The sequence below is a fragment of the Erpetoichthys calabaricus genome, chromosome 10, assembly GCF_900747795.2.
Source record: "Erpetoichthys calabaricus chromosome 10, fErpCal1.3, whole genome shotgun sequence".
NCBI lineage: Eukaryota > Metazoa > Chordata > Cladistia > Polypteriformes > Polypteridae > Erpetoichthys > Erpetoichthys calabaricus.
The window spans coordinates 49,326,183-49,343,407 of NC_041403.2; the positions used below are offsets into that span (position 1 = coordinate 49,326,183).

At 37.9% G+C, this 17,225-nt stretch overlaps 1 protein-coding gene across 5 annotated transcripts in view; it reads left to right on the forward strand.

Annotated features, from left to right (window-relative positions):
- fubp1 (far upstream element (FUSE) binding protein 1) overlaps nt 1-17,225 on the forward strand; it is a 59,578-nt gene that overhangs the window by 13,572 nt on the left and 28,781 nt on the right. For all 5 annotated transcript variants that reach the window (XR_007936120.1, XM_028811183.2, XM_028811184.2 and 2 more), the window contains 11 exons: nt 5,475-5,532; nt 5,764-5,926; nt 6,204-6,302; nt 9,283-9,387; nt 9,482-9,584; nt 14,145-14,245; nt 14,826-14,964; nt 15,322-15,482; nt 15,776-15,930; nt 16,624-16,703; nt 16,793-16,918. Coding sequence is in view for 4 of the 5 variants with exons in the window: in XM_028811183.2 (XP_028667016.1) it covers nt 5,475-5,532; nt 5,764-5,926; nt 6,204-6,302; nt 9,283-9,387; nt 9,482-9,584; nt 14,145-14,245; nt 14,826-14,964; nt 15,322-15,482; nt 15,776-15,930; nt 16,624-16,703; nt 16,793-16,918 (1,290 nt within the window). In the remaining variant the exon portion in view is untranslated. The remainder of the gene's footprint in view (nt 1-5,474; nt 5,533-5,763; nt 5,927-6,203; nt 6,303-9,282; nt 9,388-9,481; nt 9,585-14,144; nt 14,246-14,825; nt 14,965-15,321; nt 15,483-15,775; nt 15,931-16,623; nt 16,704-16,792; nt 16,919-17,225) is intronic.

Sequence of the window (17,225 nt, forward strand, 5' to 3'; positions counted from 1 at the left end):
CAGCTCTGTCCTTTCTTACACAGAGCATCAGTATAGACAATCCAGTCCAATTTATCATCCAGCTGCACTCCCAGGTATTTATAGGTTTGCACCCTCTGCACACTCACCTCTGATGATCATGGGGTCCATGAGGGGCCTGGTCCTCCTAAAATCCACCACCAGCTCCTTGGTTTTGCTGGTGTTCAGTTGTAGGTGGTTTGAGTCGCACCATTTAACAAAGTCCTTGATTAGGTCCCTATACTCCTCTTCCTGCCCATTCCTGATGCAGCCCACAATAGCACTGTCATCAGCAAACATTTGCACGTGGCAGGACTCCGAGTTGTATTGGAAGTCCGATCTATATAGGCTGAACAGGACCGGAGAAAGTACAGTCCCCTGCAGCGCTCCTGTGTTGCTGACCACAGTGTCAGACCTGCAGTTCCCGAGACGTACATACTGAGGTCTGTCTGTAAGATAGTCCACGATCCATGCCACCAGGTATGAATCTATTCCCATCTCTGTCAGCTTGTCCCTAAGGAGCCAAGGTTGGATGGTGTTGAAGGCACTAGAGAAGTCCAGAAACATAATTCTTACAGCACCACTGCCTCTGTCCAAGTGGGAGAGGGATCGGTGTAGCATGTAGATGATGGCATCCTCCGCTCCCACCTTCTCTTGGTATGCGAACTGCAGAGGTTCGAGGGCATGGCAGACCTGTGGCCTTAGGTGGTGAAGCAGCAGCCACTCCATGGTCTTCATCACATGTAACGTCAGAGCGACAGGCCAGAAGTCATTAAGCTCACAAGGACGTGATACTTTTGGGTGATGCAAGATGTTTTCCAAAGCCTTGGGACTCTCCCCTGTTCCAGGCTCAGGTTGAAGATGCGCTGTAGAGGACTCCCCAGCTCCAGTACACAGGCCTTCAGCAGTCGTGGCGATACTCCATCTGGACCCACTGCTTTGCTGGCACAAAGTCTCCTCCGCCCTCTGCTCACCTGCGCTGCTGTAATTGGTGGGTTGGGGGAAACTCTCTCCTATGCTGGTACAAGTAAGCCCGTGATTCGCTAGCGAATCGGAAATCCAAGAATGGCAATCAGTTTCTGTTCCGTCCGATGTTTGGATGGATGACATATCATGGAGGGTGGGTGCGTCTGGGGAAATGTCATTTAATTCAATAAGCATATCTGTACTAAAGCAGTTTCGTTTTGTGGAGACGTGATTCTGTTGCCTTTGCTGACACCGACTGCTGGCAGAGTGGAGCACAGCAAGTTTAGTTTACAGGTTGTGGTGTTCGTGTGCCAGCCACTGAGTCGAGGAAGCCGCTGGGTTTGAGTCTGTGACCATTATGTGAACTATATTACTGGCACAGTGGATTAGAGCAAGTGTAGTGAACAGGTTGTGTTGTTTGGGCGCCACCTACTGACTCTGGGAAGCCGCTGCGTTTGACTCTGGGGCGTGCACCACGGCGCAATATGCGCCTCAGTGGGAAGCCGCTGCGTGATGAAATATCATGGAGGGTATATGCGGTGGTGAGGGCGGTCGCGTCCGGGTGGCTATACAACCTGGCGTGCACGCTTTACCTCAGGTGTAGTTCACAGGTCGTAGGCATGGTAAAGTTTCCATTTAATTCAATAACACTATTTGAACTAAAGCGGTTTCTTTGTGTGGGTGCCTTCGTTCATTGTTTGTATCCACGACTGTACAGGTTGTGATGTTTGGGCGCCACCTACTGACTCTGGGAAGCCGCTGCGTTTGACTCTGGGGCGGGCGCCACGGTGCAGTACGTTGTGTTATTTGGGCGCCACCTACTGATGTGTTAGCCATTGTGAATGTAGAGAAAAGCCAAGCAAAATGACACCTTTTATTGGCTAACTAAAAAGATTACAATATGCCTGAAGAAGGGGCCTGAGTTGCCTCGAAAGCTTGCATATTGTAATCTTTTTAGTTAGCCAATAAAAGGTGTCATTTTGCTTGGCTTTTCTCTCTAATCCCAATGGGAAATTCACAATATCCCAGTCCGTGATTCCAAAGCATTCTCTCAGAGCCTGCTCTGCCTCAGGACACCACTTCCTGAATGAGCGTGTGGTTGTAGGTAGCTCTCTCACTCTTGGTTTGTAGTGAGGCTGAAGCAGAACCAGATTATGATCTGCTTTCCCAAGCACAGGCAGCGGGGTGGCTCTGTATGCGTCTTTAACGTTTGCATACAGTAGGTCAATAATTCAAGGTGCATTCTGGCAAAGCTCAAAGAAACCTTAATGTGGCCTTTCTTGAGAAGTGGCTTTTTCTTTGCAACCCTCCCGAATAAGCCACAATAGTGGATCGCTTGTGAAATTGTTGTCACATGCACACAGTGACCACTCTTTGCATTAAAATCCTGTAACTTCTTCAAAGTGGCCATTGGCCTCTTGGTAGCCTTACTTACCAGTTTCCTCCTTGCTCTTCCATCCAGTTTGGAGGGATGGCCTGATCCAGGAAGGGTCCTAGTAGTACCAAACACTGGTGGTTACTTACACCTGATTGAGTTTACAAATATTGTTTAGGGGGGGTCCTTTATAAATGTAATGAATTATTATTATTATTATACTCAATATTTATTTTTTTTAAATTCTTATGAACTGTAGCTGTGATATCTTTCACTTGTGATGTTGTACATTGCATTGAGTAAGTAAAGCTGGAAAAAATATTGGATTGTATGTTTTCATTTAAGGCTGTAAAGCAACAAAAATGGGAATATTTTGAAGGGATTGATTCTTTTCTATACCCACTGTGTGTGTGTATATATTAATAAAGGGCAATACTTGTTTTAAGACACTGTTATGCAAGATACTAAATATTTCCTAAAAGTGTGGCATCGAGTTCTTCAGCAAACGTGTCGTTCTTAGTAGAGCCAAAACTGAGGCTGAAGGTCTTTATAATCCGTATCTCAACATTCTGGATTTCTCAACCATGTTTTTTTTTTTTTATGTTTTTTTTTTTGTTTTGCTTGCAAAAGTCATTACTCTAGTACAAACGAAGTCTTGATGCCTATCACTCAAATGCTGTCCATGTCCTTTTGCAGAAATTTGTACATAACGGTGTATAAAAGAGAGACGTCTACACCCTGTTTATTTCTTAACCTTTTATGCACAGTAGCATAATATGAATGACCAGTTATAGTAAATATGTACAGTACTGTGCAAAAGTTTTAGGCAGGTGTGAAAAAATGCTGTAAACAAAGAATGCTTTCAGAAATATAAATGATTGTTTATTGTTAATTTACAAAATGCAAAGTGAGCGAACAAAAGAAAAATTTAAATCAAATCAATATTTGGTGTTACTACCTTTTGCCTTCAAACCAGCATCAATTCTTATAGGTACACTTGCACAAAATCAGGGATTTTGGTTGATCATATACCTGACTATAATCCTACAATTATACCAAACAGGTGCTAATGATCGTCAATGTCACACGTAGGTTGAAACACAGTCATTAACTGAAACAGAAACAGCTGTGTAGGAGGTTTAAAACTGGGTGAGGAACAGCCAAACTCTGCTACCAAGGTGAGGTTGTGGAAGACCGTTTCATGTCATGGCAAGATTGAGCACAGCAACAAGACACAAGGTAGTTATACTGCATCAGCAAGGTCTCTCCCAGACAAGGATTTCAAAGCAGACTGGGGTTTCAAGATGTGCTGTTCAAGCTCTTTTGAAGAAGCACAAAGAAACGGGCAACGTTGAGGATCGTAGACGCAGTGGTCGGCCAAGGAAACTTAGTGCAGCAGATGAAAGACACTTAAAGCTTATTACCCTTCGAAATCTGAAGATGTCCAGCAGTGCCATCAGCTCAGAACTGGCAGAAACCAGTGGGACCCAGGTACACCCATCTACTGTCCGGAGAAGTCTGGCCAGAAGTGGTCTTCATGGAAGAGATGCAGCCAAAAAGCCATACCTCCGACGTGGAAACAAGGCCAAACGACTCAAGTATGCACGAAAACATAGGAACTGGGGTGCAGAAAAATGGCAGCAGGTGCTCTGGACTGATGAGTCAAAATTTGAAATATTTTGCTGTAGCAGAAGGCAGTGTGTTCGTCGAAGGGCTGGAGAGTGGTACAATAATGAATGTCTGCAGGCAACAGTGAAGCATGGTGGAGGTTCCTTGAACGTTTGGGGCTGCATTTCTGCAAATGGAGTTGGAGATTTGGTCAGGATAAATGGGGTTCTCAATGCTGAGAAATACAGGCAGATAGTTATCCATCATGCAATACCATCAGGGAGGCGTATGATTGGCCCCAAATTTATACAGCCAAACGACCCCAAAACATACAGCCAAAGTCATTAAGAACTATCTTCAGCGTAAAGAACAAGAAGTCCTGGAAGTGATGGTATGGCCCCCACAGAGCCCTGATCTCAACATAGAGTGTGTCTGGGATTACATGAAGAGACAGAAGGATGTGAGGAAGCCTACATCCACAGAAGATCTGTGGGTGGTTCTCCAAGATGTTTGGAACAACCTACCAGCAGAGTTCCTTCAAAAACTGCCAAGTGTACCTAGAAGAATTGATGCTGTTTGGAAGGCAAAGGGTGGTCACACCAAATATTGATTTAGATTTCTCTTTTGTTCATTCACTGCATTTTGTTGATTGATGAAAAAAAATGATTAACACTTCCATTTTTGAAAGCATTATTTACAGCATTTTTTCAGACCTGCCTAAAACTTTTGCACAGTATTGTATAATTGGAATGCTCTGAACCTTGGCTGTACTATGGTAATGAGCCTTTCTCTGTATGTGGCTCAACACAGGTTGGATGTTTGATGAGAGGTTCACTTAGGTGTGATGTGCTGCTTGTCTCTTGCATATGTGTGTGCAAATAGCATATTTGCTAATGAAAGAAAACACACATGGGAACTTGTTATTTATATAAAGCAAGACCTCTTTGGGTATGTAAAAATACTATGATTGCTTTTAATTGACTTGTGAGTTTACTGCAACATACACAAACAATTTTGATATATGGCGATGTCCTGCCAACATGACACTTTGTGCATGAGTGGCTAAGGGGTTCTGATGTTTGTGGATGGTTTTCTGGTCATTAGTCCTGCAGCCATATGTATCAGTTATAAACCAAAAATGATTAACTCATTTTCTTCTAATGTAACTGTTACTGAGCACTTGATTTTATGCTTTTTTTTTTTTAACATTAATAATCTATACAAGCAGGTCAAGCTTAACAAAATTAATTTTAAAAATATTTAAATAAACAAATGAATAAAAGTAAATAGAATAAAAATGCAAGTGCTTATTCTAAAATGTTAATATCCTGCCAAGTTTTTAAAAAGTTTTTGTACAGATCCTCTAAGTGAAAAAAATTGGAAAAATTAGATTTCATGCTTTTTATTTAAATGAAATACTGACATTCTTATGAAGCATGGAAGTCTGTTCAGTGTTTTTTGGGGGGAAATTTTTAGCAGAGATGCATGTTATTTGATGTTACAAATACAAAATGTTCTTAATATTTAGATAGTGGCGGTTTGCCTGAAAGATCTGTTACGCTGACAGGATCACCAGATTCCATTCAGTAAGTATCCTAAATAATTGCTGATGTACATTTTGAAGTTAAGTTTCCTTTTACTCATGTTGAGCAAATTTTGTTGACAGGATAAAATGCTTTAGCAGTATCACTCTGTTACCATTTGCTAAATTATTTTAAATAAAGCATGTTAGTGTTTAAAATAACTGTGCTCTTTGTAGCATTCATTATTGGTTATCAATAGGAAATACAACGTCAGTACCACTGTTTTTCCCCTAGGTCTGCAAAAAGGCTGTTAACTGAAATTGTTGAAAAGGGACGTCCTGCACCAGTCTTTCACCATTCAGATGGTCCAGGAATGTCAGTTCAAGAAATTATAATTCCTGCTAGTAAAGCTGGTTTGGTAATTGGAAAGGGTGGAGAAACCATAAAGCAATTGCAGGTAAGCAACGTGTTTGAGTACTCCTGGGTCAAGTGTTGATACTCTGATCAGATCTGAATGTTATTGAATTATTGCATGGACCTTTTGCACACCTTTCAGAAAAACCATTGCCTTTTATTGATACATTTATACAGTTAGACTAGGAAATTACTGAGTTGTCCTGATTTATGAATGAGGACCATATTAAGATAACTTGTCAGTTCCTGAGCCGAAAACTGTTGAGAAATGGCTCAGAAGTTTAAGTATAGAATGAGTTAATGTTACTTTTCTCAAACAGGAACGTGCAGGAGTAAAGATGGTCATGATTCAGGATGGACCTCAAAATACAGGTGCAGATAAACCATTGAGAATTTCAGGAGACCCTTACAAGGTTCAGGTAAGTTTTCCTTAGAGGATAGGTGGTATACTGCTGTGACATTGTCATTATCTACATTTTTGTAATATCCTTGGTACTGGGATAAAAGTTGGAACTTGCACAATCCTATAGGCTTGTTCCAAAAAATTAAAATTACATAGCGCTTCCAATACGCGTGCCACTATTAAGTCCTCCTTTTCCTTTCCTCAATCAAAGTTCACCTGAGATACTCCTGTCCAGTGTAGAACAGAGCACCACACAAGATCCGTGAGTGAAAATAAAAGGCATAAAACATTTTTGGGTTCAGAGATTGCATGAATCTACTTAAAGACAAATTTCACTTTGGACACCAGTAATATCCTAAAGGCGTGGAGAGTAAAATTCTATTGACAAAAGATGAATACAAGCAACATATTGGCAAAGTGCCACAGTAAAAGCAAATCCTTTTACACATTTCTGTTCAGCATCACCGACCTTCCAAACATGCACAACTCAGAGAGCTAATTACAAAAATTTTTTAGAAGCGGCAACATAAAAATCCAGTTAATTTCATGTTGCTGGAATGTAGGAATAATGGAAGGTGCCAAGAGCAAATGCAAACAGTGCAGTGTTGAGCAATAAATAGCATAAAATGACTTCACAGAGTCCAAGTCAGCCTTTGGGTGTTTCACATCTTCTGATCTGCAGTGGCTTGTTCCTTATTCTTAGGACCATGCATGACGCTGAACCAGAATCCACCAGATCTTATTCTGCTGATAAATCTGGATCAGATGCTTTCTTACTGCCTCCATTTAACTGCTGCTCCATATCCTGCTCCCCGTTTTATCTCTTACACCTCAGACCTCCCTCTTATACCATGGTTCCTCCTTTTTATCTGAACTCAAGTTATGGGTGCTTAAATTGTTGCAATTGTGTAAGGTATGTCAACACTTAAACTGCATTATCAAAAATAGAATTATTATAAAGTTAATGTTTTTGCATCTGCACAAATTCAGTTTGATTCAGTTTTTTCTTTGAACAGGCACCATATTCCACAGTGGACTGAATATTGGTGTGTGAACAATGAACTTGTACACTCAGAGCTTCAGCATACATTTCACCTTGTGACATACTGGTGTTATGGTTTCCTAACAGCATTTGTTTGCTCGTCTAAGTACTGTAGTAAATCCTTTTGTTGGATAGAAAAGCAAACTATTCTCTTTACTGCGGTGGGTTGGCACCCTGCCCGGGATTGGTTCCTGCCTTGTGCCCTGTGTTGGCTGGGATTGGCTCCAGCAGACCCCCGTGACCCTGTGTTCGGATTCAGCGGGTTGGAAAATGGATGGATGGATGGACAATTCTCTTTAAGAGTAGCTTATAAGTAAAAGAAATAGAACTGAGTCAGTAACGATGCAGAAGTGTTTTTTTTTTTAAAGGGAGGGTGTTAATCTTCATAATAAGGGTCCTCTGTTATTTGGAATTGTCTTGGTTTCAGAGTTTTTGACTTTATGCAAGAAATATCTTGTGTGTTACGTTGTCGTGCTATTGGCTAAAGGTGGAATCACTGCTAACTTTTTAAACGCCTGAAAATGGCTTGTGTGTGAATACAAAGAAGCACCTAAGCATATCAGTCAGCACAGCAGTGTGGTTCAGCTCAAAACATCAAAGAGTGCGACCTACAAACAGTTGTTCATGGCATAATTTTCGTCTGGCAAACTGTACAACAGAGAGCGAACATTGAAGGGAAGTAATTTGCAATTGTGTAGCTAAAGGCATAGAACAGATTAAGACCGTACATAGTGAAGGTTTCAGACAGTAGATTAGAAGACAGTGAGCTGCACATATTTTAGTGAAATGTTTAAATGCTGTACATATTGTTGTGTGAGGGTTATGAGCAAAATAAGTAACACTGCATTATTTTCCCCTACTTAACCATATTTTCTATACAATATGTCTCACTATTCACTATATTGACCACAACTGAAAAGCGACATTACAGATAATCACACCGGGAAAATAATTGCAGGAGAGCTAAAGAAGGTTCTTTTGTCTGGGGTCTTAAAGGAATTGCGTGTCAGCTGCTTTAATTAATAACAGTAGAAAATGGACAAGACTGGGCTTTTTCAGATGTAGACTTTACATTGCTATTGGTAAATTTAAATGGCCAAAACACATTTCTTATTAAATACAACCCAATATTCCTTGCAGCAGATATTTGAATCAATGTATACAAAATTTGTGTGCTAGCCTTTGCCTTTATCCAAATAGGACATGGTTTGAATTACTTTATGATTAATAAATAGGTTGTGGTTTCTGCTAGTTCTATAATTTCTTTTAAAAAATAAGATTCTGTAAAGAATATTGCCTTAAAAAGAAACTATTTTAATTTATGCAAACAGCGTGAATAATGTGTCATTATTGTATGTTGTTGTAAATTATTTGGAACTTGTGATGATAACTGTCACAATATGACATTATACTGGGAGAAATGTGGTTACATGCCACAGGGTAGTGCAAAAGCCAGAAACTGTTTTTAAATGATAAAACTTTGAAAAGCTCCAGTTGTAGAACACAGTGAGAAAAATTAAGTAGTTCCAATTTTTAGTAGCAATTCAGAATTAATTGTTCTGGATTCACTTTGCACTTTTTGTAATTAAGAAAAAGTATAGCTGTAATAAGATTTTTTATAAAACCCCAATTATTATTTTTGTTTTTCTTTTAATAATTAAGGTCATTGTTTGTACTGTTACACTTCAGGTATTTCATAGAAACACTTCCACAATAAAGAAAATTTTTTTTTTTTCAGCTACAAACAATGCCTCACCATGCTAATTTCTGCAATTTTAATAACTTTGAATGGTTTACTTTTTGTTATTGCAATACAATATCACCAGGATTGTGGAAAATACAGTGACCTTGGGTTTGAAGTTGTATTGCTCATCTCTTGTTTAACACAATAATTTTAGCAGTTCTGGTGGCTGTTTGTGTTTTGCTGGCTTAATATTGCATTTGTTTTCTGCAGCAAGCTAAAGAAATGGTTATGGAACTCATCAGAGATCAGGGTGGATTTAGAGAACAACGTAATGAATATGGATCTCGAATGGGTGGAAACGATTTCAGCTTGGATGTAAGTACACCAGTTATTTTCAGTTTTAGAAATATATTTGTATTTTTGCTTAAGGTGTTTTTTCTTTCCTTCCCCCCCCCCCCCCCCCCTTAAGGTTCCTGTTCCTCGGTTTGCTGTTGGCATTGTAATTGGCAGAAATGGTGAAATGATTAAGAAGATACAGAATGACACTGGTGTAAGGATTCAGTTCAAACCAGGTATAAATTAAAAGGATTCAAAATTAAATACGGAAGAAAAATAGGTCATTCATTTAGTCCAGATATGGGTGAGCATGTAATAGATTGAGCAGCAGCAGAATCGAGTACCTTATGGCTGCTAGAGCATATAGTTTTCCTGGGCTCATTTGATAACATGACTAAAGGGATGTATACAACTGATTAAAAATAAGGTTCTTTATTCTTAGAAAGGAACGGTCATGATTACTTATCCTTTTAATATGAGAGAGTGAGTACCATTTCACATGGGAGCTTTCAAAAAACTCTTGGCCTTAATCGATGCTGCCATTTTTGCGTAAATCAACTGAAAAGAGCAGATTGATAGAACTGATTTAGCATTAAAGAGTTCTAAAACCAAAGAATCAAAAAGGTGAGGGGAAAAATGTAAATACTTCATTCAACATTTTATTTATTAATGCACTATGGCCTGTGTTGCACATAATTAAGTTCCACAAGAATTTGGATCGTGTGCACATAGTCACAGCTGGCTGACAAATTCTAGTGAAATGCACTTACAATCAAAAAAGTGATGGACAATTGTATATTGTCATATTAGCCACCATTCTAGCAAAAGAGAATAAGTTTTAAGTGTAATAGTGTATCGGGTAACTAAGAGACGTGCCAGTTCATATTCTGTGACATTTTAAATATGTCACCACGCTGTGTTGCTGTCAGGATATTTAAGGTTATTACTGATGATGAATATAATAAGAATAAGAATGTCATCACATGTATTTGCTCCTATTAGTGTTAATGTATTTGGTTAAAATAAAACACAAGCCATGCATCCTTTTCAGTCTTTGTGCATTCATTTATATTGCTGTTTAATTGAAAGTAGAGTAAATAAGCCATTAATTACTATACATTACAGTAGCTTTCACTCTTCAGAACATTTTCCCACCTGTTAAATCTGGTTGGCTATATCAATTCACAAATAATCCTTACCCATAGTGGCCATTCTGATCATCCCTTTTGTCAGATCTTGCTGAAATAGTGCTTTCAGCACAGGTGACAGGATTTGCATCCTGGCACAGCTTCCCAAAACCAGAGAGTCGACACAGTAGCATTTCCAGCCTTAAACTTGTCAATCAGAAATTGCCCCATAATTCACTATATGGAGCCAGTATGATGCAGCTGTTTTTGTTTACACCCCATTAACTCTTTACACTCCATCTGTTTTGTTTACACTCCATTAATTCCACACTTTTGTTCCTGATTTAGTTGAATAAGATAAAGATGTTAACCTGAGGTCTGATAAGTGTCTTAGCATGTTTATATTCATGCATCTTTTGGTTGTTATAGAATTGCCAAAAGGTCTTCAAAAATCTGTTTTTATTTACTTAGTCAACTAATGTTCAAAACTAAAAAAATAATTGCTCTATAATAAGCCTTTTATTTATATCGAATGATATAGGAATCGAGTGGAATAGTGCAAGGCTCTTATGATTAAATAGCATAAAATAGTAATACTAGGGTGTTGTACCATATCTTTTTATCTTTGTATCTTTTTAGTTAGCCAATTAAAGGTGTCATTTTGCTTGACTTTTCTCTACATAAAATATTAATAATAACATTAAACAGCAATTACATAAATGTCGAGTCATTTTTTTGTGCAGCTGGCCCAGTAGTTCTGTGGCTAACTTGGCAAATTCGTAGACTTAGAATGTAACGCTGAATTATGAGCTCATAACGGGAGATTTCAGGATTATACTTGACTGTACATTTGCTAACGTGTGTCCATAACACTGTATATGCAATGAAAATATCTTGGTATTTATCCCATCTTTGTTATTTGCCTCATATGTCTGAGTTTTTAAAATTATTTTACTTTTTTCAACATTTTGGAAGATTTTTAGTTTCTCTTGGCTTAGAAGCTATTTTATAAGTGTTTAAAGAGTGAAGGCTTCAGTAGTACTCTTATCTAGAAGTTTAAATTTATATAGTGCAGGGATGTGCATGCTTTTTTCTGGTTTCTTTAGCATTCACCAAGCTGGTTCCAGAAATTTTGCTTTGATTAAATTAGTAGTGTGCCAACTATTTCCATTCATCCATAGTTGCTTTAAATTTAAAACAAATAAACAACAAAAACACAGCATTAGTAGTTTTACCTTAGGCCTCCTTTATATTTAACTATATCTTACTGTTTTTGTAGCAGTGTAAGATTTGTTTTTAGATCCCCATCATTGGACTTTAGTTCCAGAAACCGGTTGCTTTTACTTGGAACAGCTTCCTTTGTGATTGAAATATATGAGAAATGCATGAAGACTGATGTGTGTATCTTATGTTGAGGCTTACTGTATGTAGGATTCTCCATATGCAGAAGTAGACGTTTTTTAAAAAAAAAAAAAGTGGAGAAGCACATTTTTTCCTGTCCATCTCATTATACTTTTCGGAAATAATTGGGTAGTGGTAGTGATCTGTAATGGGGCTAACCAATTTTTTTATTAAATCTTTAAATTCATAGTAACATTTTAAGGCAGTATAAAAAAAAAAAAAAAAAATTTTTACTAAAAATTGGTGGAGTTAAATAGTCAAGTAAACAGTGTATATTCCAGCATTTGAAAAATGACCAGGCTCCCAATCACGTATTTTGATTAGATTGTAGTGTGAAGTGAAAACTTTAAGGCAAAGAAGGAGATGAGGGTTGTTTTTCTAAAGAATGAGCTTGTTTCAAGGAAAGGCTGTAACTTTGTTGCCTACATGTGATATGAATATGAAAGATTGCATTTTACATTAGTTTGTTCAACATTAAAGTTATCAAAATGACGGTAGCAGTTCAAAGTGGTTGCACAAAATGTTTTTCATCACTGAATACAGAAATACCCAGCCGAATATAACAGATGGAGAAAAAAGCATGGAACAAAGATAAAGCCTGTCCTCAAGTAACAGCTTTGGCGTGTTGATAACCCCACCCCACTGTTTTTAGCAGGCCACCATACAAGGTGTGCTTCCTATTATGTTTCCCATTAGAAAGCCTGGTTATGTGAGGAACTCTTGTCCAGAATATACCAGAGCTGTCTTTGTGCCCCGTTACCCTGCTGCAGTGGACTTAGGCAGCTGTTAGTAGAAGTAGTAGGCTGTCTGAACCGGAGGGCTATTGGAGTGCACATGGTGGAAAGAGCTCATCTAACAGCAGGTCACTACAGAGACTTGTGGTGTTTGTAGAGGGAAGAAGCTGGCTGTTCTGCACTGCAAGTTTGTTTTTGTTTGGAGGGGGGAAAAAAAGAAAACTGGCTGTGAGTAGTAGCAGAAGGCATATTTAATCTACAGGGAAAAACAGTGAAGTGTGTGTGTGTGTGTGTGTGTGTGTATGTGTATATATATATATATATATATATATATATATATATATAAAATCCCTGTGTGCGTCTGGGTGTCTTGTGGTGAAGTGCGCGGGGCACGGTGCGATGCGCAATATTACTGTCAGAGAAAGTTTGAGGCGTTTTACGGAAATACAAACCAGTATTACTGCGAGAGGAAATTAAAGGTACACAATACAGTGATGCATATTACAGCCACATACAAGCCAGTATTACTGTCAGAGGAGATTAAAGGCATATTACCGACGCGCACGCCTGTATAACTGCCAGAGAAAATTAAAGGTATATTACGGACGTACAAGACGGTATCCTTCAATAAGGGCGCGCACAAAAAGCCGAGCCTCAAAAGGGAGACCTCATTTGGGCGCAGCGAATAAAGGCGCGCGTAAATAAAGATCTGCACCTTTGTTGCTCTTCACATATTCCAGAACCATTTGAACTAAATTATCTACGAACGCCTTTATTCGCCGCGCTCAATTGAGGTCGCCCTTTTGAAGCTCGCCTTTTTGTGCGCACCCTTATTGAATAGAGCCGTACAACACAGTATTACTGTCACAGAAAATTAAAGACACACAATACACGGCGGCAGCCCACGAAGAACGGTCAGCTCAGCAAGTAAACATCAACAAAAGAAAGGCTGAAAGAAAGAAAAATACGACCAACAAAAAGAATGAAGTCAAAGTCCCTTGCCATTTAATATAGACTGTTCCTACTAATGTTTATGCACTACTGTTCTAGCGCCCGTTATTGTAACGGGCTAAATGACAAGTGTGTGTATATATGTGTGTGTGTGTGTGTGTATATGTGTATATATATATATATATATATATATATATATTAATTATATGTATAATATATATATATATATATATATATAATATATATAAAATAAAAAAAATAGATGGTGATATCTGTTAAAATATTTAAATCAGGAAACATCCATCATTTTTTTAAATCCCTATTGTCCAGCCCATTTTCCCTTTTTTCCTTAACTGAGGTGAGAGTGGAATTCTGTTTTATTAGGTTTTCTTTTTGTTCCTGCTTTCCTTTAACTTTCTGATATGTTTTTCTTCTCATCTTTGTTTTTCTAGTTTGATTATGTATGACTAAGTAATTTTTTATTCAAGTTTGGCTTAATTGTATGTAATGTTGTTTTCTTCAAATAAAATACAAAAATAAGTTAACAAACATTGCCAAAAAAAATGTTAACATTTCTTTTTAGATGATGGGACTACTCCAGAGAGAATAGCACAGATAATGGGTCCTCCAGAAAGATGTCAGCATGCAGCTGAAATTATTACAGACCTCCTTAGAAGTGTACAGGTTTGAATATTGAAAACCTTACTTTGTTTATTTAAGAATGTTTAAATAGAATATTGTCACATTTGATCAGCATGGCAAATTTTAAATTGTAATTTTTTAAAATCTGTTGTTTAAATCATTTGAGATTCGACTAAAAACTTGTTTGATTGAAAAATTAACTTGTTTTAAAACAATTTGCTGTTCTTGTGCAATATAGTGCACACTTTAAAAAAAGGCATTTATTTTCCCTTAATAGATATTCCTTTTTGAATTAGTTTTATTCTAGAATTGCTACTGTACATCAAGCAGTGAAATTTTAAACATTTAAGTAGATGCCTATAAAGCATCATTGTAAGGTTTGTTTACTGTTAAACAAATTAAATTAGAATTGATAACTATTTTAAAATTTGTTTAGAAGCTTCAGACAGCTGTTATATGCATGCCAGTCAAACTGATTGAAAACAGTTTACTTCATATACTTAAGACCAATGAACTTCCTGTATACCTGGTTTATTAAGTTATTCAGTACTTTTAAGGGAACTGCTATGTCGCTTTGGAAGTTTAAGTAGTCTGTCTTTATCCCTTGCACTGTGTGTTGCAGGCTGGAGGTCCACCTGGGCCTGGAGGCAGGGGTAGAGGAAGAGGTGGTCAGGGAAACTGGAACATGGGTCCTCCTGGAGGGCTGCAAGAGTTCAATTTTACTGTTCCCTCTATGAAGACAGGCTTAATCATTGGCAAAGGTAAGCACGTCCATTAAATGTTTGTTTTATTCAATCGTCCTTTGTCATGTCTGATTTAGTTACTTTCAACCTAGAAATGTAATTTTCATTTGCAGTCAAGTCCTGCTTTCTTTGGAGCTTACATATTCATTTATTATGTGCTCTTCCAGTTGGGACTTTGTCTTAACCTGTGCACATGGAAACCTTACTATGGGTTTGTTGAATTTTGCTCAGTTGCCCTCATAGAAGTGTCTATATCATTTAATTTTCATTAGCTGTGATCTTGTTATTAAAATGAGGGCAATCGTTTTGTTTTGGTGGTGTTAAAATCTGTTTTGTGCCTTGAAGTCATTGCATTTATTTATTTTCTTCAATTAGGTGGTGAGACAATAAAAAGCATTAGTCAGCAATCTGGCGCAAGGATAGAGCTCCAGAGAAATCCTCCTCCAAATGCTGATCCCAACATCAAGATGTTCACAATACGTGGCTCACACCAACAGATTGATTTTGCCAGGCAGCTTGTTGAGGAAAAGATAGGAGTGAGTTGAACCTTATGCATAAATAGTTTAAGTGCCAAACACTTCAATTTTATCAAATAGGTAATTTTGCAGACATACAAGACTAGTCTAATTAAAATTGATTTCCATTTTAATATATAATATTCAGGTTGATACTTCACAATAAAAATGCATTCTTAATCAAACAAAACAGAGCAGAAGTGTGTGTTAATAAATTTACTAAACATATCTTTTAAGGAAATGCACCAAAAGTAAACTTTGTTTTGCCTTTAGGTTAGATATAGAGGTTTCAGCAGTTTTGTCTTTTGTTCTAGGGTCCTGTTAGTCCAATGGGTGGCCCTCATGGTCCTCCAGGTCCCCATGGAGGTCCAGGCCCTCATTGTCCTCCTGGTCCACCAGGGCCTCCACCCCCACCGCCAATGGGACCTTACAATCCTGGGCCATACAATCAAGGGCCTCCTGGTCCACAGTAAGTAGGCAGTGATATTGGTCTGGGTGTATTGGTTGATGATGGGCTTTTTTTTTTTTTTTTTGAGGATTTAAACCCCACATGGCGTCTGTTTGACTTCCTCACTTAACCTGCTTTTCTATTTGTGGTGCTGCTTCTTTAGTTGTGATGTTTTGGAGGCTTTGTTAAATGTTTTTCATATACAAGGTAAAAGTGTGTGTGCTTTTTTTTTTTTCCAAAATGAATGACAAACACAACTGGTTATGTATGTATTTTGCAAAAAAAATAGACCTTACTGTATCTAGACCATATATCGGCTTGTTTTTTAAAATCTTAGCAGTTTATCAAGGAAGGGTTAGGCTGTACAGTGTTTTTTTTTTTTTTTAAGAATTGGAGCAGTAGGCTACTTTGAGTACTGCTGACTAATTTTAGAATGAATCATCTAAAGATAGGTATTGATTACATTTTTTGATTTAAAATGTGTGTTGGTCCTTGTCCTTGCAGTAGTTGCATTTTAACATTGCATTTACAGTATGCCTTAGTAACTGGAGGTCTATGCTTTGCGTATGAATTTTGTTAGCTTTTGCCATAGTGTTTATTGTGACTTATTTTTTACTATAGTGAAATCTATTTCATACTTTTTTAAAAATGCGTATCTGTAGATGGTTCACTTAAGTTGGAATTTTGTTGACAGAGGGATGTTTTTTATTTCAGTGGCCCTCCCGCCCCTTATCCTCCACAAGGTTGGGGTAATGGATATCCACACTGGCAGCCACAAGGACCACAAGACCCAAGTTAGTATAATGCTCAAAATCAAATAAAATGAATACATAACCGGATATTGCTATATATGACTTGAGTAACCTTTCTGTTTGTTTTGCAGGTAAAGCAGCTGCAGATGCTAATGCAGCCGCATGGGCAGCATATTATTCTCAGTATCAGCAGCAACCTCAACCACCAATACCTCCTCCAAATGCTGCTCCAGCCACCGGCCAAACAAATGGACAAAGTAAGTTATGTTTTATTGAATTTAGAAAGTACTGTTTAATTCACATATATTGAATGGTCATGTTATTAGGTATACATTCCCTTCCCACCCTAACAATTCTGGTGGGTGGTGCCAGATTTTATTTTTCTATGTGTTTCAGTCACATCAGCTTACCTAGAATTTCTTGCACTATAGCATTAGGTATTTTGGAAATGGTACGTAACCTAAAAATAAGACAGCAGCATTTCTGTAGATAGCAACAAGTGTTTGACGGAAGGAGGCACGAAACGAATGATGTCTGCAGAATTATACACCTTTTACAAAAAAC